The 26,536-nt window shown below is 42.6% G+C and overlaps 1 protein-coding gene across 1 annotated transcript in view; it reads right to left on the bottom strand.

Annotated features, from left to right (window-relative positions):
• myo15ab (myosin XVAb) overlaps window positions 1–25,482 on the bottom strand; it is a 49,019-nt gene extending 23,537 nt beyond the window's left edge. Inside the window, 39 exon segments of the mRNA XM_069666342.1 lie at window positions 265–338; window positions 434–507; window positions 1,555–1,746; window positions 1,891–1,963; window positions 2,773–2,951; window positions 3,105–3,211; window positions 3,321–3,449; window positions 4,727–4,822; window positions 5,005–5,135; window positions 5,355–5,436; window positions 5,526–5,579; window positions 5,694–5,778; window positions 6,578–6,753; window positions 6,852–6,969; window positions 9,010–9,134; window positions 9,262–9,307; window positions 10,025–10,176; window positions 10,604–10,681; window positions 12,475–12,600; window positions 13,240–13,371; window positions 14,279–14,374; window positions 14,486–14,609; window positions 14,919–14,977; window positions 15,098–15,211; window positions 15,380–15,541; window positions 17,015–17,128; window positions 17,408–17,471; window positions 18,560–18,663; window positions 18,747–18,752; window positions 18,888–18,978; window positions 19,199–19,273; window positions 20,013–20,122; window positions 20,240–20,303; window positions 20,896–20,978; window positions 21,287–21,680; window positions 22,523–22,779; window positions 22,782–23,075; window positions 23,384–23,941; window positions 24,067–25,482. Of these exon segments, the coding sequence (XP_069522443.1) occupies window positions 265–338; window positions 434–507; window positions 1,555–1,746; window positions 1,891–1,963; window positions 2,773–2,951; window positions 3,105–3,211; window positions 3,321–3,449; window positions 4,727–4,822; window positions 5,005–5,135; window positions 5,355–5,436; window positions 5,526–5,579; window positions 5,694–5,778; window positions 6,578–6,753; window positions 6,852–6,969; window positions 9,010–9,134; window positions 9,262–9,307; window positions 10,025–10,176; window positions 10,604–10,681; window positions 12,475–12,600; window positions 13,240–13,371; window positions 14,279–14,374; window positions 14,486–14,609; window positions 14,919–14,977; window positions 15,098–15,211; window positions 15,380–15,541; window positions 17,015–17,128; window positions 17,408–17,471; window positions 18,560–18,663; window positions 18,747–18,752; window positions 18,888–18,978; window positions 19,199–19,273; window positions 20,013–20,122; window positions 20,240–20,303; window positions 20,896–20,978; window positions 21,287–21,680; window positions 22,523–22,779; window positions 22,782–23,075; window positions 23,384–23,941; window positions 24,067–25,482 (6,414 nt within the window).
• Window positions 25,483–26,536: the final 1,054 nt, after the last annotated feature.

Here is a 26,536-nt window from a genome sequence, read left to right as displayed (position 1 = left end):
TTAAAAAAAAAGAAATCTTTATTTGAATTGATGTATTTAGAAAAGAAAAAAAAAATCTGAATGTATGTGAAGAAAATTTGAGGATGCAGGCAGTGCACTTATTAACTTATATGCTGCTTGAATTCACATTACTTCACTCATTATGACGTAAGCTAACCCCATGTTAACTTAAGATCTTCACAGAGCTTTATTAGACCTGTGCAGTTACCAGGTTACCCTCTCGGGTGGACAAGTGTGTCAGTGTGAGTGAGTTATGTAACTTACTCCGGCTCCGTCAGACAGTACCGGGTCAAACAGGCTGTCGAGGTAACGATCCATCCCTCTCTGAGGCTCAAAGTCTGCGAGAGGAGAGGAGGGGAGGGGAGAGTGCTTTAAGATCAACTGTAATTAAAATCAGTGTGTGTGAGCTTTCAGTTTTTTATTAAGTGTTTACCTTGTCCATCAGAGCCAGGGAAGGCTGAAGACATGACGTCACCGTTCATGTCAAACCCACCACCCAACAGGCTTCTGCAAAACATAAAACAATTTAGTTATTAAAGCCCCCCTCCAGTGAAAATCAAGTGTTTAACCTTGTAAACATCTCCATGTGGTGTTCTCCATGTGGTGGAGACATATCATGAACAACATCAGCAGTCATCTCCATGGCTGGGCCTGTCTGCTTATAAACTGCAGTGTACCAAGGACAGACTGAACAACACGTTTTCAGATTGGCAGGTTTGAGACGTCACAAACCTAAGGAGCCAATCCCGTTAATGGACGGGGTGACGCTATGCATACATTATGTGCAACCTATGGCAACCATTTTGGCGATGAGCGAGCCAGCTGTAACCGTCATCGTCATTTTTGCAAACTCACTACTGACTAACATTAACGTTACTACTAATGAGTACATTTCAAGCTAGCTAAGTTAAAACAAGTTGCCACTAAACGATGGCAGAGACGTGTTTTGTTTTTGGCTGTGATTTTACTAAAGGACAAACGTAGCACATAGTAGGAGAGAGAAGGAGGAGATGCCTTGGGAGGAAGGATATTAAACATATTTTGCAGAAAAAAACACATCAGAGACAATTAATTATTTCAAGCAGAGCGTTTTATGTCTTAAAACATGACTGGAGCTGCTCTTTAAAGCATCTTCATCAGAACTTAAATCTTGCACAGGTGTAAGAAGTATTATCAGAAAAATGTTTGAACCACTCTTCATACTTTACCATGACCCAAGAAACCAGTAGCAATACTCCCATACACAAATAAAACTTTGTCAAGGGGCCCCGAGACACTTAATTTTTTATAATGGGTTGTTATAAGCTTATCACATGTTTTTTATGGTACAATTTTAATTAGAAAAGAAACTACTGCTGTCAGATGAATGTAGTGGAGTAAAAACTTCAGTATAATAGAAAAGAAGCATAAAATGTAAACATTAATAAGTTAAGGTCAAGTCTCTCGTTGTAAAACTCATCTTTCTCTTGGTTGGATAAGTTCATGAAATCTCAGACAAGATTTGTGTGTGTGCGTGTGTGTGTGTGTGTGTGTGTGTGTGTGTGTGTGTCTCACATGCTGGCATTGGGCCGCACTCTGGTCGGCTCCTGTGCAGAGATGATGAAGTAGCTGCTGTGTTTGGGGAAGTCAGCGGGAAGCTCCAGATCCGACATCAGATCCAGAACGTAGTCTGAGCCCTCCAGCTCCACCCACTGAGCCGGCTCCTTCAGCAGCACGGACCAGCCTCGCCGGCCCTCCACTACACCCCTACACACACAAACACGCACAGTGACATACACAACAATCTCAGTACTCCAGGTTCTTTTAATCTCCTTTTATTTCCTCTTTTTTTAACGTTTGCTTGTAATTGAATCCATATTTTAGAGCTTATTTTGCACAGTGGGATTATACCTGTGTTGTAAGATATCTTTGGCCATTTCCTCTCCTGTCGTCCAGGAGTGTAGAGGACACAGGAAGGACACAGCTGCAGGGAAAAGGACAAACTGTAGATATGAAAAATAGCTTCTTACACACAGTATTTACTTAACAGAAACTACAACGGTTGACGCTTGGTGTTCTTTTCATCTTGTCACACATTAAGAACCATTTAAATCAGGTTATGAAATAAATCCTCAGCTGTATCATCAAAACAGAGTTGCTAGCAGCCTCTCTCTCTCTCTGTCTGTCTATGATGATTTACGCAGACACCAGCAGCAACAAACAGACACAAACACAGCCAGTGAACCAGAGCGAGTATCAGGTGTTGTCTAATCCTCAGTAGGCTTGCCAAAAGGCCAGAGGACAGATTAGCTGGATGAGAGGAGGAAATGAGAGAGAGACAGACAGATAACTCGTCTGTGCTCAATAGTGGAGGGGCTCAGGTAAAAAGCAGACAAGAAAACAGAGGTAACGTTGGGTCAATGAAAAGGGAGTCGAAGTCGACACACGAAACAAAACCCACACAAAGGTAAATGAAATGTAAATCAAATTAAAGAAACAGCTTGGTTTTACAACTCTCAGTGCATTTACAAGCTTTTTTTAAATCTTATTTGATCCCTTCTATAAACCCATTTAACTAGGACATCTCTTTGCATACATTATCTCTACTACAAGAGAGTTATGTTTGAAATGGCACGATTAAATGCTTGTTAAGTGTCTTTACTCAAGGGCACTTTACTGCAAATGTTGAGTAAAGACATGACACTCAAATTTCCATCAATTAAAAATTTTGCACTTAGTTCTGGAAATTAAATCAGTAAAATCCCCTCCCTGTGTGTTTGTGTGTGTTCTCACCATCGAAGCAGTGTATGTGCAGAACAGTGTGAGCTCTCTTGCGATTGGCGGTCCACTCCAGCAGACAAGGCGGGTACGTGCGGACGTACTCCGGCCCGACGTTCAGCCGCTGCAGAGCCTGAAGCAGACGGTGCTGACACACACAGTCGTAGCCCTCGGGTCCGTAGTCAGACACAAATCTACAACAAGCACAACAGAGTGTGCACAACTACGACAACTGGATTTATGAACGAAGGTGAAAGAAAGCAGGTCATACATATACTGTTTGATTAATATAGAGACACTTTGTACAGTAATGTGAAAATGTTTCACTGTCTGACTGTGTTTCATACTTCAGCAGGTACTTGGCCAGCCTTTGAGAGGGCAGGAAGGCAGAGAGACAGGAGCAGAGGAGGAGCCAGCCGCGCTCTGAATTCAAAATGTTGGGATTCTTCCACACCTAAAAGAGAAGAGGAGACAATTAAGACCTATTGTGAAATACCGGAGAAAGATTCTGTCATAATTTTGGTTTTCATTCTTATCCCACAGGCTAAAAAAAACGAGCTCACCTGATTGGCCACCTGAACCAGGATCTCATCTCTGAGGCTCGGATTGGCAAGTCCTCTCTGGATGATGTAGTTCCCAAACAGATTCTCCTGAGCCCCGTTCAAGTTAGGATCACCCATAAATCTTAGGATCTATTGAAATAAAGGCATTTAGAATTTTTTCATTGACAAAAATTATGGCGATAAATGTTCGTCAACAACCTTTTTTTCCACGACGAAGACGAGACGTTGACGAGCTAAAAATACTGTAAATCTTTGATAATGAAAGCTCTGACGACAGGGATGTTATGTTTTCGTTAACTTTAGACAGGACTAGAATGTTCGTGGTGGGCTGTCGGACATTTAAAATCCATGACATTTCTCCCCACTGAGCGTCTAATCTGTCTGTCAAAATACAAGCAATGCATTCCTGTAACTGGCGTGCGCGGATCCCCCTGAATCCAACCCAGCCGTACAGGTGACGACGTCCCACAGCGGCAGCTTGACAGCAACATGACGGCATCCACAAAAACAAAACAACAGATGGACACACTTTATTTATTTAACGCAATGCACTGTAGTGATGGGAGACAGAGAGACGCCCTGTGGCTACACTTCCGGTGGAAAGAATCGGTGGGAGAGTCCAGGCTGGATTATCTAAGGTAAGGATCTGGATATTACACAAGTAAAAGTGTTAAGAGAGTGAGATGGTGCTTTTAGGATTCAACTACCAATTTGTGATACCTGTATTAACTGAATTAGTTTAAGGACAGAAAACGTTTTGACTAAAAGGAACAACTAATGTGATGACTTTTTATTGACTTAAAGTAATAATCTTGAAGATTTTCATTTAAATAAATGTCTGTTAAGTCTATTGCCAAATGAGGTAACACAATGGTAATTGAGCCCATGGACTGGGTGTCTGGTGCCACTTTCATGGAAAAAATCTCAAGCAGCGCCCAGTTAGTGACACGGTTTCCATCAGCCAGCAGTGATTGGTCTGACAGAGAGGGTAGGCGGAGCTAAGCGGCTGCTTTTCCGCTCTCTTCAAGTGTTGCAGGTAAACAGTAATCTACTATGGCTGAACAAACAAAGAAAAGATGGATGACTACAGATACAACTTCAACAATAAGTGAAAATCCAAAGAAAAAGAAACAAACTCGACGCTCAGATGAAGGCAAACAGTCAGCGAGGAAAATCAAGAGTTACGACCGGAGCCAACCGTGGACGTCACACATGCAACACTGTCTGGATATCTGGGAAGTGTGCTCCCGCAATTACTGTTTGGTGTCGCCAAAGAGAACGAAACTGAGATCTTTGAGATTACCACTTTAAATCAAGTTGAAAAGGTTAAGAAGTTTTACACTTCCTGCAGCCTTGAGAGACCTGAATGCTGGAGTTTCCCAGCAGCATGTAAATGCAACACGTACCAGAATGAAAACGTTCAGAGCTCCTTGTTTTTGTTCTTCATCAGTTCGAATCAGAGAACTCTCCAGCGGGGCTGTCAGCATCCCGAACAACGGCTCCTACAAACACACACAGACACACACAGTGTTTACAGATGATAATACACTGTGTACTGTCGCAGTAACATGGGTAGAACAGTGCAACAACACTGTCCTCGTCCATTAAGTTCACTGAGATAGATTTATGTTTTATTCATGTGCTTCGCGTGTAGACACTGGGTTTTCTGTGTGTGTGTGTTTACCCGAAATATGGCCCTGATGTAATGTGTCATGAGGTAGTTGTTGATGTCCAGGGGCAGGGTTAGCTGGGGGTCAACCTGCACCTTTGGAGCCTGGACCACTGCCAAGCAATCTGAATGCAGCTCCTGACCACCTATACGCACACACACAAACAAACGCATGGCCACATACACACACGCAGCAGGCCACGTATCATCACAGAAATATGACAGTAAATATTGCAGAACCGACCTGTAGATAAGGTGAAACATGTCTGTTAATAGAAGTTAATTTATAGCACTGACTCACTACAGATCAGTGCGCTGTATGTATACGTGTGTGTGTGTGTGTGTGTGTGTGTGTGTGTGCGCACCTGAGGCAGCCTGTAGCAATGCTGCCAGCTCAGCAGGGATAGGCAGTGTAGTCACATTCACCACTTCCCTGTTGACGCGATCCTACACACATACACACTCATATTACACATTAATGCCACATCTTCATCTCTTTCTCAAACTGTGCTCTCCTCCCTCTCAGACGCCTTCACTCTATCCCTTCTTTCACTCACCTCCTCTGCCTTCCTCGCAGGCTCCACCACTGTCTGACAGAAAGACAACAGTATCACACTTCACACATTTATTCAAACACAAGTGCTGAAAATGTCCCCTAGAAGTTTCCCCCCCTGTTCACACAGACACAAACACAGCGTGCATACCCTCATGTACCGCAGCCGGTTTACGATGAGCTGCACGGCGGAGCGGAACTTAATGAGGTACTTCCTCCTCAGAGCAAACTTTTTTCTGTTCAGGAAGAGAGATGAGAAGAAGTAAGACAAGGATGTTGAACGAGTTGGTTGCCAGCGTGTAAAAATTCAACACATTTGGCAACATGAAAACACAAACATTCCCCATGAAACATGCAGAAATATTTGAGTTTTTAAGCCTGGCATTTACTAAAACGTCAATCAGTGTTACGAGAACTGACAGTCGCTCTAGAGTAGAAAGATTTATGTTAATCACATTTATGTAATTCATTTTAGATTCACTGCCATTTCCCTAAATCATCGAAGCGTTACAAACGATCTCTGAAGTGTTATTACAGCTTCAAAATGTTTGACCTTGAGTTTATCGCCTTTTTAGTGTCCTCATTAAGCCAGCAATTGAATTTTTACATACTCGTATAAAATACTAATTTGCATCACGTCTCCAGGTTCTGTCAGACCGGCAGTGAGTGAGAAAGCTATCACCTTTGATGGATGAGCGCGGCCTGAATCCTCGGGCTCTGTCTGCTCACATGAAGAACAAAAGACGCAGGTTGTCTGTGATAAGCTTTGACCTATTTGGCTCAGTGAAACCAAACGCTTAAGCCTAAATTGCCAAGCTCAGGACTGAAACTCCAGCCTCAAGTAGGTCAGTGTGCTGCCCTAAAAGAAAGCTCAAGCTATTAACTTTTCATTTATATCCCTCTTTTTTCATTGTGTCTAGAAGGTGATAGGATAAGTAAAATCCGTCTTTAGCTCTATCCTAATTGGTTTGATCTCAAGGAGTAAATGAGGAGTGCTCAAAAATATCCAAACTCTTGACCACAAGTGAACTTTACCTGGCCAGGAAGCCTCTGCTGCGAGCTTCAAACAGCGTCACACGCCACCGGAACTTCTTAAAGTTTTTGCGGACAAAAATCATGCGTGTGTATCTCTGCAGCGTCATGGCGGCGATGTTCAGCACGCGATCCCGCTTCCCCTCCAACAGCTGATACAGCTCCTCTTTAAGGAAAATCTAACACACGCAAAGACACAAGGCAAGAAGTAATTATGTTTTATTTTCAATTAATTCGACCTTGTTTTGCATGTCCGTATGTTACCGAGAGAGCTCACCTTACTGACTCCCAGCTGATAGGAGCCGCACTTCACCGGGCCGAGCTTGTGGAGCATGATGACACAGTTTTCTCCGTCTGCAGGTGGAGGCTCCTTCAGGCAGAGCAGGGCTTTATACCTGTGCATGCCAAAACACACATTTAAAAAGAAAATCAAGTCTGAATTCTGAAGTAAATGTGAATTTGGATCATATGGGTCTTGATTCTGTGAGAATGTCTTACAGTATGTTGTTATTGGCTATAAATCTGAGACGCGGTGTGAGGCTAATTGGGGTTCTGGAGTTTTCCTAGTGTTTGTTTGTACTCAGTGGTTTTAATGTGAATCTAACTGACTGTGAATTAATCTGAACCTGCCTCTCTATAATACTGTAAGTTAGATTTCATTGGCAGCCACTGGTCAGAGGTGCTGTGAAATCAATTGGTTTCAGATGCTCTCCTGCTGCAGGAGCTGGCAAGTGCCAGACGGCTACTTCAGCAGGAAGGAATTGGTGTGTGAATTGTTCTCTTGCCAAGAAAAGAGCAGTTTTGACAAGCTGAAGGTGGTGAGGTGTAAGGAGAGCAATTCTTTTTAGTAAAGAAAGCAGAACAGAAAGCTGAGGTAGTATATTTTACTTTGCCTGTGCTTCAGTTAGAGCTTATTTTTCTCCTTAAATATGCTTAAAGTACCGCTCCTGGCCCTGATGTAACCCCAAAAAACGATTCTCTGTTTATCAGAATGAAATATTTATACGGTTTTGTCACAGCAAATCCCTTCACTCTACATCTTTGCTTTTATTGAGTAAGTCGACCTCTAAATCCACCCCTGTGCCAGCAAGACTATTCTAACAGAAGCCTCCTTATAGTAACAGATAACATGAGCCTTCGTCTTGACTAGCTTATCAAACAGGATAATAAACCTTGGTCTGGATCAAAACTAAACTTGCAAATAATGATATAAAACTAAACCTGGCTTCTCCAGGGATACCATCGTTTCGCTGGAACATCCCGCAGATTGACGGGATTAGTTCCCTAGCAATCTCCCATCGGCTGTCGTCTGAGACGATATAGCCTCTGGGGAGAACTGTGAACATTTCAGGCATGTCCGGCTAAGACAGTGATTAGCGATAAACCACCTCCAGTCAAGACTTCCTTTTCTGCGTGCTGCATTGTTTGTTTTCACGTTAGCAACTTGAGAAGCGACCGTGTGTTCAGAAAAGTGAAGTGAATTTCGCCCCTCGAGATATGTCAGCAGAATAACTGCCGTCATTTCTTTGTTCATTAAATCCCCCGGAGGAGCGCCCATTCATCTGTTTCTGGCGAGTCTGAGTTTCACTGTAAATAGTAAGTTACAAGGGCTTCATTCTGGCCAATTTCGGAACCCATCGGCTACAGTCTGGCTACGATATAGCCTCTGGGGACAACGGTGAACATGCTGGGCGTGTAGCCAGCGGTTAGCGATAAACAACTTCCAGTCAAGACTTCCGTTTCCGCGTGCTGCATTGTTTACAGAAAAAGTTTTCTTGCGAAAAAAGTCTTACTTTTGCTGAAATTTAAACATCATACTGCAGATTAGTAAAAAGTGAAAATGAAGCTTTGTCAGGTCTGTCCTCAAGAGGAGAAGAAAACTACTTTTAAAATGCTCGTTTGTTGAACCGAGGTCGGATCGATCCTTTCTGAAAATCTAAACACTGAACGGCTTTCGTGACAGCGTCAAGAGAATTTGTCACAAGATCTAGAACAGGTTGTTTGCTGCACTTGCTGCAGATGTGTGTTTATAGAGTTTAATAAGAAGGTAAATCGTTGTCAGATGACGCTGATGGGAGCCGGGATGTCATTACCGCGCATTAAGTTCTGCCTGCTTTTGCTTTTCACATGGACTCCTTTTCCTGCATACGCTGCAGCCTGCTGATACGTGATTGGTCAATATTACTCCGACTACAAGCGTAGTTCAAACTGAAAAAGAAGACTTAAAAAGTGAAAAAAAATCCACATCCCTGCCTACATCCCTACATCCACATCCCTGCCTAGAGATTGGTTCCCTGGATATGTGACGCATGTCACCATGCCTGTCTGAATCAGATATAACTGTCTCCTCATATGTTGTGTTGCATATGAAAAACCCTTCATGGACAAACTTTGGGAGGAGGGGTGGGGGTCTTGATGATTGATGAGTGACCAACCTTAATAGGAAGCTGTTAAAGTGCAATCTGATTGGATAACCTTCCCTCCTGATGTGGATGGTCTCCATGATACCAGAATAATGTAGCTGAGTGTTAACCAGCTCCATGTCAAACACTCCTGGCTCCTACACACACACATACACACACACATACACATAAGACACATGAGCTGCATTTTACAAAACAATACAAAAACAAACCCAAAACACTGCAAGCCTGCAACATCACACATCATCCAACTTGCAAATATACCTTATGATGGTTTGGCTTGATGCATCGCACAAAATAAGGGTTACACCTGTCACAGATGGATGAGAACGAATGGATGCATAAATGGATGATAAAGCCTGAGTGAATCAGTCCTTTGCAAGGAAGTCAACTGTCCGTGTGAAAGGTAATAAATCAGCTTTTTAAGTTGAAATCTGTTGAGCAGAAAGTTTTACAGTTAAAGCTACATATTTACTGTTCCAGAGTGAAACACCTCAAGAGTCCTGCTTTCATCTACAAGAGACATTTGATATCAAATAAAACACATGAAATTCAGCTTCCCAAGATAAATGGCTTCTCCAAACGTTGAAAATGAAGGCTTGTATGGTTGTCAGAACTGATCTGTAGTCTAATGATACACCAAGGCAAAGAGAATAGTTGAGGGACACCTGCCACTCCGTATTTCACTCATTCCTTATGTCCTGATGTTGTACACACTCTGGTTCTCACAGTGTCTCACAGTAAGTTTAGCATTATTTGCAGGTGGAGTGTTACATAAGTTATTAAATTATATGTCGACCTTCTCAGAAATACAGTATGCAGTTAATGTGGAAATGTATGAGGAATAAAATTAGCATATATTCACACTCAAATGAGTTGAATGAATGCAGATACAGCACTGTTCAGTGGAAAACAAGGAGCAGTTTCAACACAATTTTTGCATTTCACTTTTCCTGCTCATATCATAAAGTGCTTTTAGAGGTTTAAACATCATCCTAGAGGTTAAAGGAGTGTAGTTAATTCAAACCTTTCCATCTTCTCCAGCAGCTCCTGCAGGCTGCTCTGGAACTTTGAGCTGACAGTGTTGGCCTGATAACGTCGAGCTGCGCTGCTGCGCCGCACGTTAGACCGCTGCTGAGACACGGACTCTGAGTGCTTCAAGAAGAGGCTGGATACCATCTGTACACACACACACACACACACACACACACACACACAGAAGACAAAGAGGTTAGCTGAAGTGCAAACAGCCAATTCTTAGTACTCATATAATAGTCAGATAGTATTAGTAGGAGGTATGTGTTTTGAATACATCATTTTGAAAAAGCAGAAGGAGTTTTGTATTTAGAGCTCGTTACAGTCGCTGTCAACTTAAAATCTATTTGTAAAGCAAAACAATAATTACAAATGAAGTGCTACTGACAGAGAGGTTAAAAGCACAAGTCAAAACATTTAGTTGTGCTGTGCGACACCACCATGATGAGTAACAGTCATGACATTTAAATGTAATTTAAGATCACTTGGGCAATCAAAAATGTTGGCTACTGTAAATGTCAGAAAAATAAGAGGAAGTCATGAGAAAAAAAAGGGTTTTTGCTCGTCTCACTCTGTTCTTGCTCTGGATGAAGAGGTCTAAGACATCCTGCCGGACCATGTCGAAGTTCTTGTCCAAGAATTTGTGCACCTGTGTAAGAAATGATGAGACAAGGGTTTGAACAAAACTCAAAGCAGGAACGTCTCACATCAGATTCAACAGTGGGAACACGAACAAGAATTTGAAAGTAGCGACCTCCAAGATCTGAGTTTCATTTTCTTTAGTGGCATCTGTTTCGAAAGGCAGTAATGGCACATGGACCTCACTCTTATGACGCCTTCACATGATGTAGCGTGCAGAACATTGCGCCACTTGCACAGACCAAGCGCAATGTGCCCGTATACGTCATTAAACAAAGAACAGAGAAGCTATGCTCAGACTGTTTTGTGCACAATGTATTTGAGTTTATTTTCCCATCTGACTGCTCATTATTTTTCGTAGTGTGTTTGTAATGTATTAGAAAGAAAAAGAGTAGCACTATGAATATGAATTTCTTTTCCATACCGCCTCCGCCTGCATGCGTTGCTTCTGGTTATATCACATAGTGCTGTTATCTCATTGATTGCGCTTGGAAAGGCCAGCAGCAATTGAGGTCAAAGTTGAAATTATTTAAACTGATGGCAATTTCAGCGCCTGAATGGGCAGCACCACTCTCCATATAGGAAAAGCAAAGGCAGGGCCAGCGCAGAGCAGGAAAAGTGTTGATGTCTGAGCAACCTAAGGGAGATCCAAACAGCCTCCTCGATTACTGTAATGGCTTATCATTCCTTGGTAAGTACATTTTGTTTAGAGACTGTTTTTCGCTAGACAAAATTGGCATCCTAAACAGGGTAGTGCTGGGGCTGTTTGTTGGTCCTCGCTCCTCTGTGGGACTCACTAAAAACAAGGGGGGAATTCACTAAAGGATTAAACCTGTGCAAATGACACGAAAAGACTCCGCCTCATTCTGAATGCACCCCAAAGTGCACTGCAGAGCAAATAGCGTCTCTGTTTGGTGCTGTTTGCACGTATTTAAATCATTTAAATCATTTTTGTCATTATGCAAACATTCGGGGCAAATTTGGCACCTTTCTGTGCAAATGAGCCTTGTGGCAAAAAGCACCTAATTCACAAAGGCCAGCGCTCAGCTAATGTCTGAGAGTGCAGCAGCGCGCAGCAGAGAGTGGAGGTGCAGACAGCTTCCCTCATCAATCAGACACAAAACGAGTAAACTGCACGAATCTGAAAAACTTTATGGACGTGTTTGCACATCATATCAGCAGTTTGCTTTGTGAATCAGACCTTGAGGCGGAGCAGATAGCGGGGGCAAATGATGCGCAATTTATGGAGCTATCAGCGGATGCAATTCATTCTTAGTAAATTCCCGCCAAGGTATCAGCTGGGGGTCCTTGCCTTGTGTCACACAGGGTGTTATGCTGTTGTCTCTTCACTTTTTAACCTACAGAAGACCTCAAATCTAACTGAACCATAAAAAAACAGAGGATTTTATATGTTTGTGATCATCATTATATAGAGATACACTGAAATTTCTGCTCCTTAACTGCTGGCACTACTGCAACAACGATTAGACTTCCCTGCAGATTTTAAAATAAGTGAATAAAAGTAATTTAAAAATCTACAGGGAAGTCGAGTCCCGGGTGCTCATTCAAATCAAATAGCCACAAGTCACATTAGCTAAAGTAAACAGCTCCCCGACTTCCTTCCTTACTCTCAGAGGTATCATTTGGTGTTCTTTTTCTTCCCCAGTAGACAAGGGAGCACATGAAAAGCACCGTTATCATGAACAAAATAACAGATTTCTCTTGGTTTGAACGTTGTTGGAATAATTTAAGCACACAACTCAACAAGATGAATATATTTTTCGACATTATAATGTGGAGTACCTGATATGTGACCTTCCCAGCGTAGTGTTTCAGGGTGAACTCTGGCAGTGGCATCTTTGGCCTGGCATACAGCGGGTCGTTTCCATGGTGATAGTGGCACTTCTGAAGGAAAGTGTGGTCTGTGGCCTAACGATGATCAGGAGACACTTAATGGTCGGCGAACCGTGGAAACTAAATCTCTACAGCACAAACACATGTTGCCTGAGCGTTTCCAGCAGATTGCCTCAGCCAGCTACTCGTGTAACACCGTGTTCATATTTCACTCTATAATACGTTTATCTTAATATGCGCTCAGGCGGCTTCTCACTTTAGGAGCCTTGGGAATAATGATAACAGCAGGAAGGCAATTAAGCGAACATGTGGGATAGTCTTGTATTGATCAGAGCTGGCTATAATACACTTCAGTCTCCAGGTTTTATGAGAAATCCAATAAGTGAGATGAGTCTCTCTTTTTCTGTCTGATCTATAAAATGTTACTGCCAGCTGTTGCTTTTATCACAATACACCTAAATAATTTAATATTTCAAAGGCTTCTTAATATTTAATCTAACTTAATTTCACACCTGCAGCCTGTCTCAGCTGATTGGATCTTTAAGAGTTTATTAAATGTAACAATGAATTATTAACGCCCTTTGCATTAATTAAGCACTGTTTGCATGAATCTAATTTTCAGCTCACTTCCATCAATATCAGTTTGTGTTTATTATTACAACTTAACGATGTCCCATAACTGTGGGAATAAAGAGTTTAGTTGTGGAGATATACCTGAGGGAAACCGCATTGGTCGTCCAGTATGCGCAGTATCCCATGAGGCTTAGCAGCGATGAGGTCAAGGCAGGCCTGGTTGTGGCTGAAGGGCAGCTGCTGCCACTGGATCTGCTCCCGCATGTACTCCTCCTACACACGGCACAAGTTTATCAGGATGTTGTGTATAAAACTCTTGTAACTTTTACTGTTGGTTGAATTTGATTATGTCTCATATAGGTTGTGAGATTTAATGACCTTTATGAAAGTTTGCTGAAATGCAAGAGAGTCAGGTTACAAACAAAGTTGCGTATATTTTTACTCCACACTATCATCTTTTCTCACTTAAAAAGTGATGTTGAATCCAGATTAATTTGGTGTTTTGCAGACCAAAAGATCCAGACATTTTGCTTAAAACCATGTAAAAATTGGCTAAGAATTATTATCAAAGGTTACATTCATCTTTTGTTTTGACAGCATTTCTATCTGTGTGTTTACTTTACAGGCACACAACATTTCCATGCACTGCAGTGACGTGGTTACTCCAAATGTTGATGATCCAAATGTGATTTCTCCTTGTGAATTCTCAACGCAAGTGTGTTACATTGTGTTGACGGTCGGTAGTGTGAGCACACAGAGCTTCTTTACAGCATGAGTGTCTGATTATTAATTAAAGTGCACTGGTGGCCTGTGGAAAACAATGTCCTTTAATTAAAATTTGTTCTGAATGCAAGGATGCATTGATATTTGTAATCATGTCTCTAAAATATGTTAATGAGGTGTATGTGGCCAAGAAAAAAGTCTTTACATGGGAGGAATCTACCTGGGAAAATCATCTTTCTCTAATTCTCTACTCCAATTTCTTGCAGTCTTGTAAATATTGCATTAAAGAAGTCGTAACCTGATTTATTAACTGCATGTTCCTGAATGTATTCCAGTATGCAGCAACATCTTAACTCTTGTATTAACGTAGATGTCCAGATGTCTTATAACATACAAATCCATTCACAATGGGAAAATAAAAACGTGTGAAAAAATATGAACTTATAGTTTCCCTGACCTGCTCCTCCTGGAAGATGACCCTGTTAAAGTAGAACTGCAAAGTTTCATTGGCGTAGTTGATGCACAGCTGCTCGAAACTGTTCACCTGTAGCTCCTGGAGGGTAAAGAGGAGGAGACATTATGAGTGGGCGAGTTAGTAAACACAGGTCAGCTCATACGCTTACATTATAGTTACAGTATAGAGGAGATCATTCTTCAGCCTGACCTCAAATCCATATATGTCCAATATGGAGATGGAGAGGGCCTCGTTGCGAGGGTAGACCCGTCCGTTGATGCGCTCCGTCAGCCAACTAAACAGCAGCGAGTACAGGATCTTGGCAACAGCATCTCTATGAAAAACACACAATAAGGTTTCTATGGAAACAGAAACCCTGGTTCCTATGGAAACAGAGGACATCTGAAAAATCTTTCCCCAAGCCCTGACATCCTTTGTCCTCACATGCCTCCACTAAAGATTGGGAGAGAATATCAAAGAGTCTTCACTCCCTCTCAGAAGTCTCTTGGTATGATTGTAGAGAAGAAATGAGGGCATTAAAAAGCCACCAACGGGCTTTTATTTCAGGTTATTCCAAGAAGAAGTAGGCGCGTAGTATTTAATTCAACAGATACTATATTCAGACTTTAATTCCCTGACTCACCTGGCATCCACAGCACTCTCCACTGTGAGCGGAGTGAGGATCTTCTCTCTTACTGTGTCCTGCGGGGTCAGACACATCTGTTATCTGACAACATCTCTTTAATTGTTTTAAAACAATGACTTAGATCTATGGTTTGTGCGTGTGGGAGGGTGTTTTAATGAGAAGTGTGTTTGGCTCACAGTCATTTTGAAGGTGACAGACTTCTGCAGGCCGTCAGGTGAGACCTGCAGCAGCTCTGCTACCATTCGTAGCTCCTGAGCGCTCACCACGGACGCGACCTCCTGACCCTCAGCCTGCAGGGACACACACCCACGCGCACGGAGGCATGCACATTCATTATTAGCATCATCTATCAGCATCATCATTATCGTTCAGCCGTGAAACTAAATGCATTTATGTAGCCTATTACTCTGTGTGTGTGTGTGTGTGTGTGTGTGTGTGTGTGTGTGTGACAGAGGGACCTGGTGTGGCTGGAAGTAGACGTTCCCCAGATGCAGGACAGAGGACAGCAGCCTGTAGACGCCGTTTAGCTCCTCTGGGGTGAAACACAGGATGTCCATGGCACTCAGCAGACGCCTGAAGTCCTCTGCATCATCCTTGCCCTCTATGGTACAATCCCCTCCCTGCGCTCATGTACACACAAAGTACACAAACATACACAGTTATCAACAACTACATACTTACCCTCAGCTTGTTGAATCACAGCTCTAATTCTAGTAGAACTTAATCAGCAACTTGTTACCTTGATGCATTGATGTAGAAATAAGTCAGTACACTGTGACATCACTGCTGGGTGGGGTAACGGTTAGGGTTGTGACTGTATGACCGCAATACCACAGTTATGTGACGCCAACAGTGAGGTGGACCCAGTGACCGTCATCACTGCTTATTTTAATTTTAAATAATGTCACAGACCTATAGCTTGCCTACTTGAAATCCCAGGTTCAATAAATTAACTGAAACTGAAATCATATATAGCAGCGAAGCAGTTTTTTTCTCTTCACTCAAATGCCACACGTCACAGGTTTCTGTCACAGCAGGCAGAAAATAGGAGACCTGAATGCTGTCAGGTTTCATGTTTGCAGAACAAAAATCCAGCGATGCAGCAGAGAGACACTTCTCTGTCCAAGAAAGACAGAAAAAAATGGCTAACCGCCGAACCGCAAGGGTTCGTTAGTGTTTCACTTTAGCATGTTGGCAAATTTTCTAACTAGCAGTAAACCAGAAGTACAGCTGACACTGAGAAAACTGTTAGCGTTGTAAGAAGAAGAGTCAGACAATGAATGAGCTTTAGCTTCTGCCTACACTCTTTCGTTTTATTACTAAACATTTTGATGCTGCTTTTATTTTCTATCTTTGTATTTTGTTTTGTCTATTGAAAATGAACCGAAATAAAAATTCTAAATAGATAGATAGATAGATAACAGATAACAGATAACAGAAACAATACGATACAATTCACTTCAATCTGTCTCGGTCTTGGATGATCCACACATTCAGCCGTGGATTTCCATACAAAATATCATAGCAATCCGTTTAGTTGTCTGTTTTTTTGTTGAGATATTCCAGGACCAACTAACCATCCGCACCAAAACTGACTTTTTTCCATTCCTTATGCATGAAATGTTGGACAGTTTTATCTCTTCAGGACTCGAGAGATTACTCAAACGAAACAACCTAAAGGGGAAATATCTCCCCGGTTCCACTAATCACTTCTCACTACAGACACTTGCAATTTATGAGAAGGGGTGACGGATAGATGATGCCTTTTTTGAGACATTTCTTCACGACATCCATCATGAAAGCCTTACTAGAATATAAACAAGGTTATATATCTAAAAATCACATTTATCACTCGATATCTCTCTGTTACAAGAATCCAGGCTGCAGAGGTCCCTCACTCTGTACTTTGGTCCTACAATGAGTTTTATGTTCGTGCCATTAATCACTTTGTAGAATAAATGTCACATTTTCAAAAAAAATTGACATCTAATTTGTTAACGTGACTGTGGAATTGATTACAGTGACCACTCCCCACCTGCACTCTGTGTGTGTGTGTGTGTGCAGGGGAGTGTATTTGATATTTCTCTGAGCACCTGATTCAGATAGTAGTAAGTCTCCGCCTCCTGCAGATACAGTGAGCTCTTCTCATGAGGAGGAAGACCTGCCAGCAGCTCATAGAAGATGTGGTAGTTCCTCTCCGATTTGGCCTGGAGGTGAACACACGCATGAAGAATTTACAGATTTTAATAACAAATTGAAATTAAGAGTAATGGATGGACATGTGGATAAACAAACAGATAACTGGATGGATGGATGAATGACTGATGAACAGGTCGGATTGTGTAAAGATAGAGTGCAACATGTTTGACATCTCTCATGCTGGCTGCCTCCACAATCTCCTGTTTCTCACCATGACTCAGTGGTAAAAAGACTCCACTTGACCTGCTGTGTGTGTGTGCATGTGTGAGGTTGTGCGAGTTCTTCACCTGAAAGACAATGCGGGACTTCTCCAGCAGGTACTGAGACGTTATGGCACCGCTGATTACACCCCTTGTAAATGACACACAGACAGATACACGCACAAACACACACAATCGCACACACACGCACACAGAGTAAGTAAGTCCGAGTTAAGTAACAGGTCATGCATGTGTAATGTGCTCCGATCTTCTCTGTCACAGTTCTAACAGGAGATCAACGACTCATCCATCTGTATTACTGGGACATGTTAGCATATTCTCCACTAAGCCCACCGTGTGTGAGTGTGTGTGTGCGTGTGTGTGTGCAGACAAACACATTGTTGACAAGAAGCCTATTCAAAGTTAAGCTAACATACAGACTGCTTGTTGGCTTTACAATGGCTTCTGTTTATCTCAGAGAAACTACAGCCAATCTGCACCCATGGCATCGAGGAGCTATAGGAATGCATCTTGACAGCAACAATCTAATGTAGTTTGGTGTTATGGGATTAAAACATGTAAAAAAACAACAACAAGTAACTGGAGCTCTACACGTTTTATTGTTAAAATAAGGTCAGGACTCTGTAACCGTTGTGTCAATAAAGACAGAAGAAAATGTGGCCAGGTGAGGGACAAAATATGATGTAACATAGTGCTGAAATGCTAAAAAGTTAACTGTAACTACAGAAAAACACAACATAAGTTCAATACTTTGATAACTTTTTAATTGGAACAACAGGTATGATCTTCATTTAACCTAACAGTGACAAAACCATGCTTAGGATAGCTTAGTGATCCTCACTTCTTATTCCCTGTATCCATTTTTGGCCTCTTAAAGGCTCAGTTCTTCTGTTTTATACCATGGACTGGGTGAATATTCAAATCTGATTGGCTGCAGGATGCCAATTACTTCCTGACAATCGACACCCTCTAAGCTGTTCTGGTGAAACTCTGTCCTTTTCTCAATAATCGGCCTGTAGCGATAGCAAAAGGGATGCTGTCAAAGCCCCAGTTTACAATTTATGCAACTTCTTAGCGTGCTAAAATCAAATTAAAAAAATGACGGACTGCAACACGTGTTTTGAATATGACAACTTTGATAACTGGGGAGCAGCTGAACAAAACACAAAGCTGTTGTTAAAGTTGTTCACTACATTCATAAAAGTTGTGTCTACTCACTCCTCCATGAAGATCTGCGTGTATTTGCCAAAGCGTGAGGAGTTGTCATTGCGCACTGTTTTGGCATTCCCAAAAGACTCCAACAGGGGCGTGGCCTCTAGGATCTGACCGAACATAGAGATGTTACCATGGCAACCTTTGACAGGTGGCTCTTATGAGAGAAAATAAAAGTTGAGCAGCACTTTACCTCTATCTGTTGGGAGATGGTGAAGTAGAAGAGAGATGAAAAGAGAGCAATAATAATGTTAGCTTAAATAACCACAGTATGGAGTTTAATATAATATATATATTTATAATATATGTACAAGCAATACACTTTATATCTTACCTGTTGTGTGACATTGGATTTGTGATGTATGGCTGTCAGGTAACGCAGGATCAGTTTAGTAGCTTCAGTCTTTCCTGACCCACTTTCTCCACTGTAATAACACAAAACAGGTAACTTGAGTCTTCAAAACCTCTTGGTTTTTTACACATGATTCACTCAGTAATAAAAAAGTAATCAGAGATTTAATAAAGGAAAAATGTCTCATAACACTGAAATAACATTTCACTGCTGCTGCTAGTTAACAGAACAGTTAATTCAAGGCCTTACTCTGCCAAACAGAAAATGCCTGTAACAGTAACAGCAGTTCATACCTGATAACAATACACTGATCCTTTTTGGCATCCATCATGGTGGTATAAGAGAGATTAGCAATGGCAAAAAGATGACTGCAACACAACAAAACATATTTTCAGGAAAAAAACACAAAAAGCTCATTACTTGTTTATGTGTGTGTGAGAAGAGGTGGTGAAATCCATAACCAAACTCTCCCCTGGCAACCAACCAACAGCAGTGTAACAGGAGCCTCTTACGAACACCTGAGAGTGCTGGCATTTACACCTTTATTCACCACCAAACTGAATCTAAGAGCACAGCTAACGACACATGTAGACAGATGTAGTACAACAGAATGATCCCGAGCAGGAGCACAAAGACTCAAAGGTTAGAGTTAAAGGTTAAAGAGTTGAGTGGCAGTTTTCTGCTTCAAATGAGAAAGAACTCAATGAAATTGTGCCTCCAACAAAGCTGCACAAATACCATTTTTGCTCCTCATTTGGGCCTGGAAATGTTTTAACATACAGAGAGAGATAGACAAACACAGGATGGATATAAGTTGTTTACATTTAAGTGAGAGGTTCATGAAAAATATTTTAAAAAAGAATTGTGTTGCATTTTTAAAAATATCTTAAAATTAGTTTCTCTGAATCTAAAACAACTCACGTTTTCTTTGGCTAATGTCTAGATTCTTTCAGAAAACTGAGATCTACTGCTTGCCAACACATAGAAAAGCCAACAAACCAGACTGAAAACTTGCCGGAGGTTATTAGTTCATGCACTAATTGCCATGGTCAAATTCACAAACAAACACAAATGTGACACACACAAACACACACTCCCAGGTCTTACGGAGGGTTGTCACTCAGGCCGTAGCCTTCGTACTGAAGCACCATGTCAGTGCCATAGATGTTCAACAACTTGTAGGGATTCACAGACACCAGGATGCTGCCTATGTAGGTCTGTGTGGAAGAAAAAGAAAGAAACATAAGGACAAGAAGGGGAGAAGATGAGCAGGGAGTGTCAATGCGATTTTATGATATTAGTTATTTAATTTGCATATTTAATATAAAGCATACATATACAAGTTCCTGGTCGTAGCGCTTCTTCAGGTTCATCAGAACTGTGGTTTCATTCAGCTCACTGAAATTAAACAGGGAGGATATTAAAATTGCATGCACAGGGCACATATTGTCTCACACATATGACATCTTATCTAATTGCTTTTCAGTAACATTCAATTTCAATCTGCAAAAACTGGTCAAATTATATGGTTTAAAAAACAATCACCAGAGAGAATTTTTACATAGGAGCATGTCAGGAAACTAAGACAAGGACAAAGGAATAACCTATTTCTAAATCAGGTGAAATATCACACATATCTAATGCAGGGTATTTCTCAGGCTGTGAATTGCTCGTCGTTCAACAGAGTTCTACTTGGAAGTTGCGTTTTAATAAAACGTATATACGTAACATACTTATAAGGCCAGCAGTTTCTTTCTTAACTGTTGAAGGATTTTGCGAGCCTGCAGGCACACTTGGCCGCGCAAACACACACACACACACACACATATATATACAAAACCACACACTGTAATATTATTCTTGAAGAAACCGAAAGGATATGCATTAAAATGAGCTGTGCTGCTCTACACTGGAGCAACAAAATGCTTGTAAGTGTGTGCCATGACAGAATGAGCTGTGAGGCTGTTTGTTAATACTGGATCGTGCTTACGGCAGCTGTGTCATGTCCTCCATTCCCTCTGCCCAGTTTTTCACCCTGTGGCCTGTTGTGGGCATGCTAAGGATAGAGTAGATCTGAACACAAGCACACACACAAACACAAATAATGGCTTGTAATTAGTCCAACACTGTCACGCAACAATGTCAAAGCTTGTCATCATTTGATCCAGAGCTGATTGAAATAAATATTCTAGTTTGTGAACTGGAAAATGTTTTGGTTACCATCCAGCTTCCATATTTAAGTCTGCATTTCTTATATAATATTTCTTATACAGTCTAATCTAAAAAATATCTAATTTTAAAAATCTAATTTACTTCAAATGAGTTGATGTTCCCTTTTCAGATACATATGAAGAAACAAATGAATTTATATATTTAGCTACCTTGTCATACCAGCTTTGACCAGGTACTCTCTCTCTGTCAGGAGTCCATTCTGGGTCCTGAGGCTGTCCATCTACACCTCGAGGTATAGGTGAATATCCCTCCAACACCCCATCTTCTCTGTACATAGACCACTTTGACAGATTCTGCAGCGTCCCATGAGGTAAAACCCTCTCAGCTGCCCAAACATCTTCACCCCCTTCCCCTCCCCCTTGGGCATTCCTGGCCCAGTGTCCTGAGCGTGGCCCGTATGGTGGAACCACAGCATAGCGATTATCCTCACCCTGCAGGCCTGTTGGCACCCTGTATGAGGCATAGCGGAGCTGCTGGTTTAGGATGGCGTTTGACAGGCTTGGGTTGTGAAACCGACGTGTAAGAAGAGAGCTATCCGGCAGCCTGTGGAACACCAAATAGTCTTTTCAGTAAAGAATAAAGAAGTAAGGAATGTGCATCACTGACAGAAATGACAGAGTGAGACATTGATTGTTTTAGTTGAATTTTGTCATCGTGAAATGTATACTGATTTTCTGCATATAGGTGTGTCCTCTGCAGGAACTTTCCATGGGGACCAAGAACCTTTTGAGGAAGTCAGGAATTAAACCTTTGTTTCCACCCAAGGAATCATGGACAGAATGTCACTCATTAGCCAAAGAACAACTTATTTTATTCATATAACAAGGACTGTTAAAGCTGAAATATTGATGTTAGGTTAAAGTTGAATATTTCTGTATGTTTTCTAGTGTTATAAAAACTTAAGTCTTTGTTGCTGTCAATTAGTTTAAAAGAGTGAGATAAAGACAGACTGTGTGAACAACCTGAGAGCAAAGGGAGAATTTTGATGAGAGGAGAAAGAAAGAAAGTAAATATGTGGCTAGTTTTGCACATGTCCCTACTCATTCATTACATTGAACTCAAACATCAGAGTCAGTCACTGTGTTGTTGTTTCCACATGTTTGAATACCAAGATTCAAGAACCACTATCAGTCTTATCTACCTAATCTTAATGATCCTTTAGATGCTGTGGAAAATTATATTTTAGTTCCTAGAGTCGGTTTTTCTGGTTCCATACATCCTGGAACTTACTGGTCTGAAGAGGCTACTGTTTCATTCTTCATTGTTAAAACGTTAATGCCCAGCTTGCAGCTTGATTTCTCAAGAGGTAATTCTGTGTCACACCTGTATGAGCCTAATAGGTCATTCTCTGCCCTATTTTCCATTTATATGGAGTATTTTCCTACCTGTAACGGGCACCCTGGAGGTCCTCATTCTGCAGTGCACGGGCAAGGTTTGGAGTGGAGGGTTTGGGGACACCGGACAGAACAGAGCTTTCTGACAGATGATAAAGACCTGCAGACCGCATTGCCTGGTTTTGCCTCAGCGCAGCGGCAAGGTTGGGAGAGGACGGCTTCTGGCCTGGGATAACCAAGGAACCATCTGGGAGCCGGTATGATGCGTTTCGAAGATTCTCATTTGCAAGAAGAGCCTGAAGAGCAAGGCACCAGGTGTTTAATAAGGCTTACATTTTTTGGGGATTTTCAGACAAACAAGTACTGCATCAATTGATAAATTGAGGTCAATCTTACAGGTACATACTTTGGAAAGGTCAGGGGCAGTTGGTTTCCGTGGGTCAATGATGATGGTTCCATCTGGCAGTGTGTAGGACACACCCTTTAAATAGGGATTCTGAAGGGCAGCGGTTAAGGTGGGGCTCTTTGGTTTTCTTGGGTCCACAATAATAGTTCCATCTGGGAGGGTGTATGAAGCTCCTTTCAAGGCTGGGTTATTGAGGGCCTAAGGATTACAGCAGCTGGTTTCAGTTAAGGTAAGCATGTCAGTTAAGGTAAGCATGACCAACAAGTGTGGTTCAGTTAATCAGCAGGAGTATTATAGAGGTAATTGTGTATATTCGATTACTAAATATTATAAGGAAAACAAGACTGACATAGATGCATTTAAATTTTTACACCTGTTCCCCTTATGACACCTCTTGCTATATAGAAGAGGAGGGAGGAAAGTGCACACAAGCAAAGGCAGTGTAACAGATTGCATGACAATAAGGGGGGAAATCAAAAACTGAAGAGTCTGACTCCATAGCTAACCTTAGCTAGGTTTGGTGAAATTGGTATATTCGGGTCTTGAACCCCGTCTGGTAGCATGAAGGAGGCATTCCGCAGTGCAGAGTTTTGAAGAGCGCTGGATAGATCCGGAGAGACAGGTTTCCGTGGATCAATGATGATAGTACCATCTGGCAGAGTGTAAGATGCACTTTTAAGGTAAGGGTTCTGAAGCGCTGCTGAAAGGTTCGGGGACTTTGGTTTCTTGGGATCAATCACAATGGTACCATCAGGGAGAGAATAAGAGGCTTCACGCAGGGCTGCATTGTTTAGAGCCTTGGCCAGATTTGGGGAAATGGGCTGCTGGATAAACAGAGACAGCCAAGTGAGAAAAATAATCATCAGATAAAACATAGTAAACAATTAAACGGTAAATGGTAACAAAAGGAGGTAAATTCAAGTGAAGTATGATTCTTTGGTTACTTGCTGTCTGGGGTCTACGATTGTGCCATCAGGGAGAGTGTAAGAAGCCTTCCTGAGATCCTGGTTTTGTAGAGCTTTGGAGAGGTTAGGAGACATGGGCTTCTGGGGAACACGGGGGTCCTGTGAAGGTAGGGGGTGTGGTGTGATATAGGAGAATACAACTGTAATAAACAATTGTTCTATATGTAGACAAAACAGACATGTCAGGTTGTATAAACATTTTGAAATGTTCCTTTTATACTTACCCTGATAACCGATCCATCCGGCAAGGTGTATGAAGCTCCACGGACTTGTCGGTTTTGCAAGGCATGGCCAAGCAACGGGGAAGAAGGTGTTTGTGCATATGGTGACACCAAGGTTCCATCTGGCAGCCGGTATGATGCCTGCATCAACTGCGGGTTTTGCAGAGCACTTCCTAACATTGGTGAAGAGGGTGGTGAGGGTCCGTATGGGGACCGCCTGAGCTGCATAGGTGTCTGATAAGATGCTTGGCGAAGGTTAGGGTTTTGTTGAAGAGCATGGTGTAGCTGAGGCCCAGCTGGTGCATAAGGGTTACGACGTCCCATCATAGGGGATCTTAAATATGAGACATTCTGCAATCCAGATCGGTTCTGTAGAGCGTCATGAAGCAGTGGTGCTGGGCCAGGCTCAGAGATATAATCATATGGAGTAACAACAGTTGGTCCGTATGGTGAACGGAGCATTGGAGTCTGGTAAGAAGCAACACCTCTTAGTGCCTGACCATGTCTAATGGCACCAGAGAGCATTGGAGATGAAGGTACAGATTCGGCATATGGTGACTGAGGCCTTTGAAAAGGAGACACATAGGAGGCATCTCTCACTGCCTGGTTTTGCAGAGCCCCAGACAGCATTGGGGAAGAGGGGGGCATGGGCTGTTCGTAAGGGGACATTGGTCTTTGTAAAGGAGAAGCATAAGATGCATCTTGTATAGCCTGGTTCTGCAGTGCCTCAGTCAACATGGGAGATAAAGGAGCCATAGGCTGCTCATAAGGAGACATCGGCCTCTGCAGTGCAGAAACATATGATGCATCTCGAATGGCCTGGTTTTGCATTGCACCATAAAGTGTAGGGGATGAGGGATCATAAGTTTCTACATATTGAGGAGCCATCTCACCCATGCCTACGACCTGGGCTGGCTGTGGGCCGAGAGGGGAAGAATAAGATGCCTGTCGAATAGACTGGTTTCGCAAAGCACCAGACAACATAGGAGAAGAGGGGGGAATTAATTGCTGCGACTGGTCAGTGTATGGATCAGCATATGGGTCAGGTGCATACGTGGGTGAATGGACAATTCGAGGCGGCAGAAGAGGGGAGGACTGGCGAGAAAGTCGAGGAGAGAAGTGTGGGGATGCAGGACGTGGCATGTGTTTAAGAGAGGGCTGTGGAGAGGCGGGAGGCATCCTTCTTATAGACTGCTGTGCCATGAGGGGACGTCCTCGAGCCACAGGGCGAGGATGAAATCGTCCAGATTCTCTCCTCCCAAGGGGAACACGGTGGACCATGTGTGGGGAGTGAAATGGGGAGGAGAGGAGGGAGGAGTCCACAGTGAGAACAGAAGATCTATTGCTTCGTATGGATGAGGCACGAAATGGACGCACATTCTGGGTTGGTGGGGGAACTGGGCGCCCTCGCAGACCCATAGGTGAGGGCCTGACAGTACCTAAGGGAACGTTTCCCCCCATCCTAGGACGAGCCATTGGTGTAGGGTCCCTAAGAAGCCGGGTTGAGCGACGAGAAAGGGTAGGAGAGGATGGGGCAGGGTGTGGCCCTGCAGGGGATAAACTGCGACGAGATGGAGAGGGCGAGGGAGACAGTCTCCTACTGAATTGTGGAGAAAGAGGGGGAGATGCATGACCAGGGGAGAGGGAAGGGGAGGGTGGCCCATGCATCCTTCTCCCTCCAAATGGGCTTCGTGCTGGAGTGGGTGAGTGTGGAGGACTTTGTCTCCTCATTGATACACGGGGTGAGGAAGGTGGAGAACGCTGTCTCATTGATGCTCTTGGTGAGGGTGGAGGACTTCGTCGAATCATGGAGGCACGGGGAGAATGAGGAGGTGAGGGTCTTCGAGCCAGTGGAGATCTTTGAGGTTGCATTCTATGATGGGCAAGGGGGGAGGCCATGGGAGATGAAGGGGCTGAGATATGTCTTGACATAACAGAGGGGGGTCTTTGGGCATTAATGAACCCACCCCTCATGGATAGTTGTGGGGAGGGGCTTCGCCTCTGTGGAAGCATAGGAGAAGGCAATGGGGAAGCCATGGCAGAGGGATGGCGTGGCATCTGTGGGGAGGCCATGATGACAGAGCGGCGGGAGGGAGTTGGAGAGGGTTGCATGCGTCGCCCAGCCAGGGGAGACATACCTGCTTGCTTAATTATCATGGCCGTTGGGGTAGGGATCGACACTGGGCTGTAACCCTGTTGCTGTGACATCATCATTGGATCTGTCATCATTTGCTGCTGGGAAGACAAAAAAACAAGTAGGATTCATTAAGAATGGAAACCAAGGGGGACAAAACATTTGTTTAAAATGGGTAGATATACGGAAAATAGTATTAATGTTAAAGTAAAAGATTACTCAACTCTATTTGAGTCATATCAATGTATACACCCCTGTAATACACAATAGAGTAATGTATTGTGCACAGTAATTTGATCAGCCTTTTTTAAGATTAGATGGTAATCTTATTTTAAAAAA

The sequence above is a fragment of the Semicossyphus pulcher genome, unplaced genomic scaffold, assembly GCF_022749685.1.
Source record: "Semicossyphus pulcher isolate SPU_LCO1_2020_fin unplaced genomic scaffold, fSemPul1.0.p SCAF_17, whole genome shotgun sequence".
In the NCBI taxonomy this organism is placed as follows: Eukaryota; Metazoa; Chordata; class Actinopteri; order Labriformes; family Labridae; genus Semicossyphus; species Semicossyphus pulcher.
This window is presented reverse-complemented; position numbering and strand designations above follow the sequence as displayed.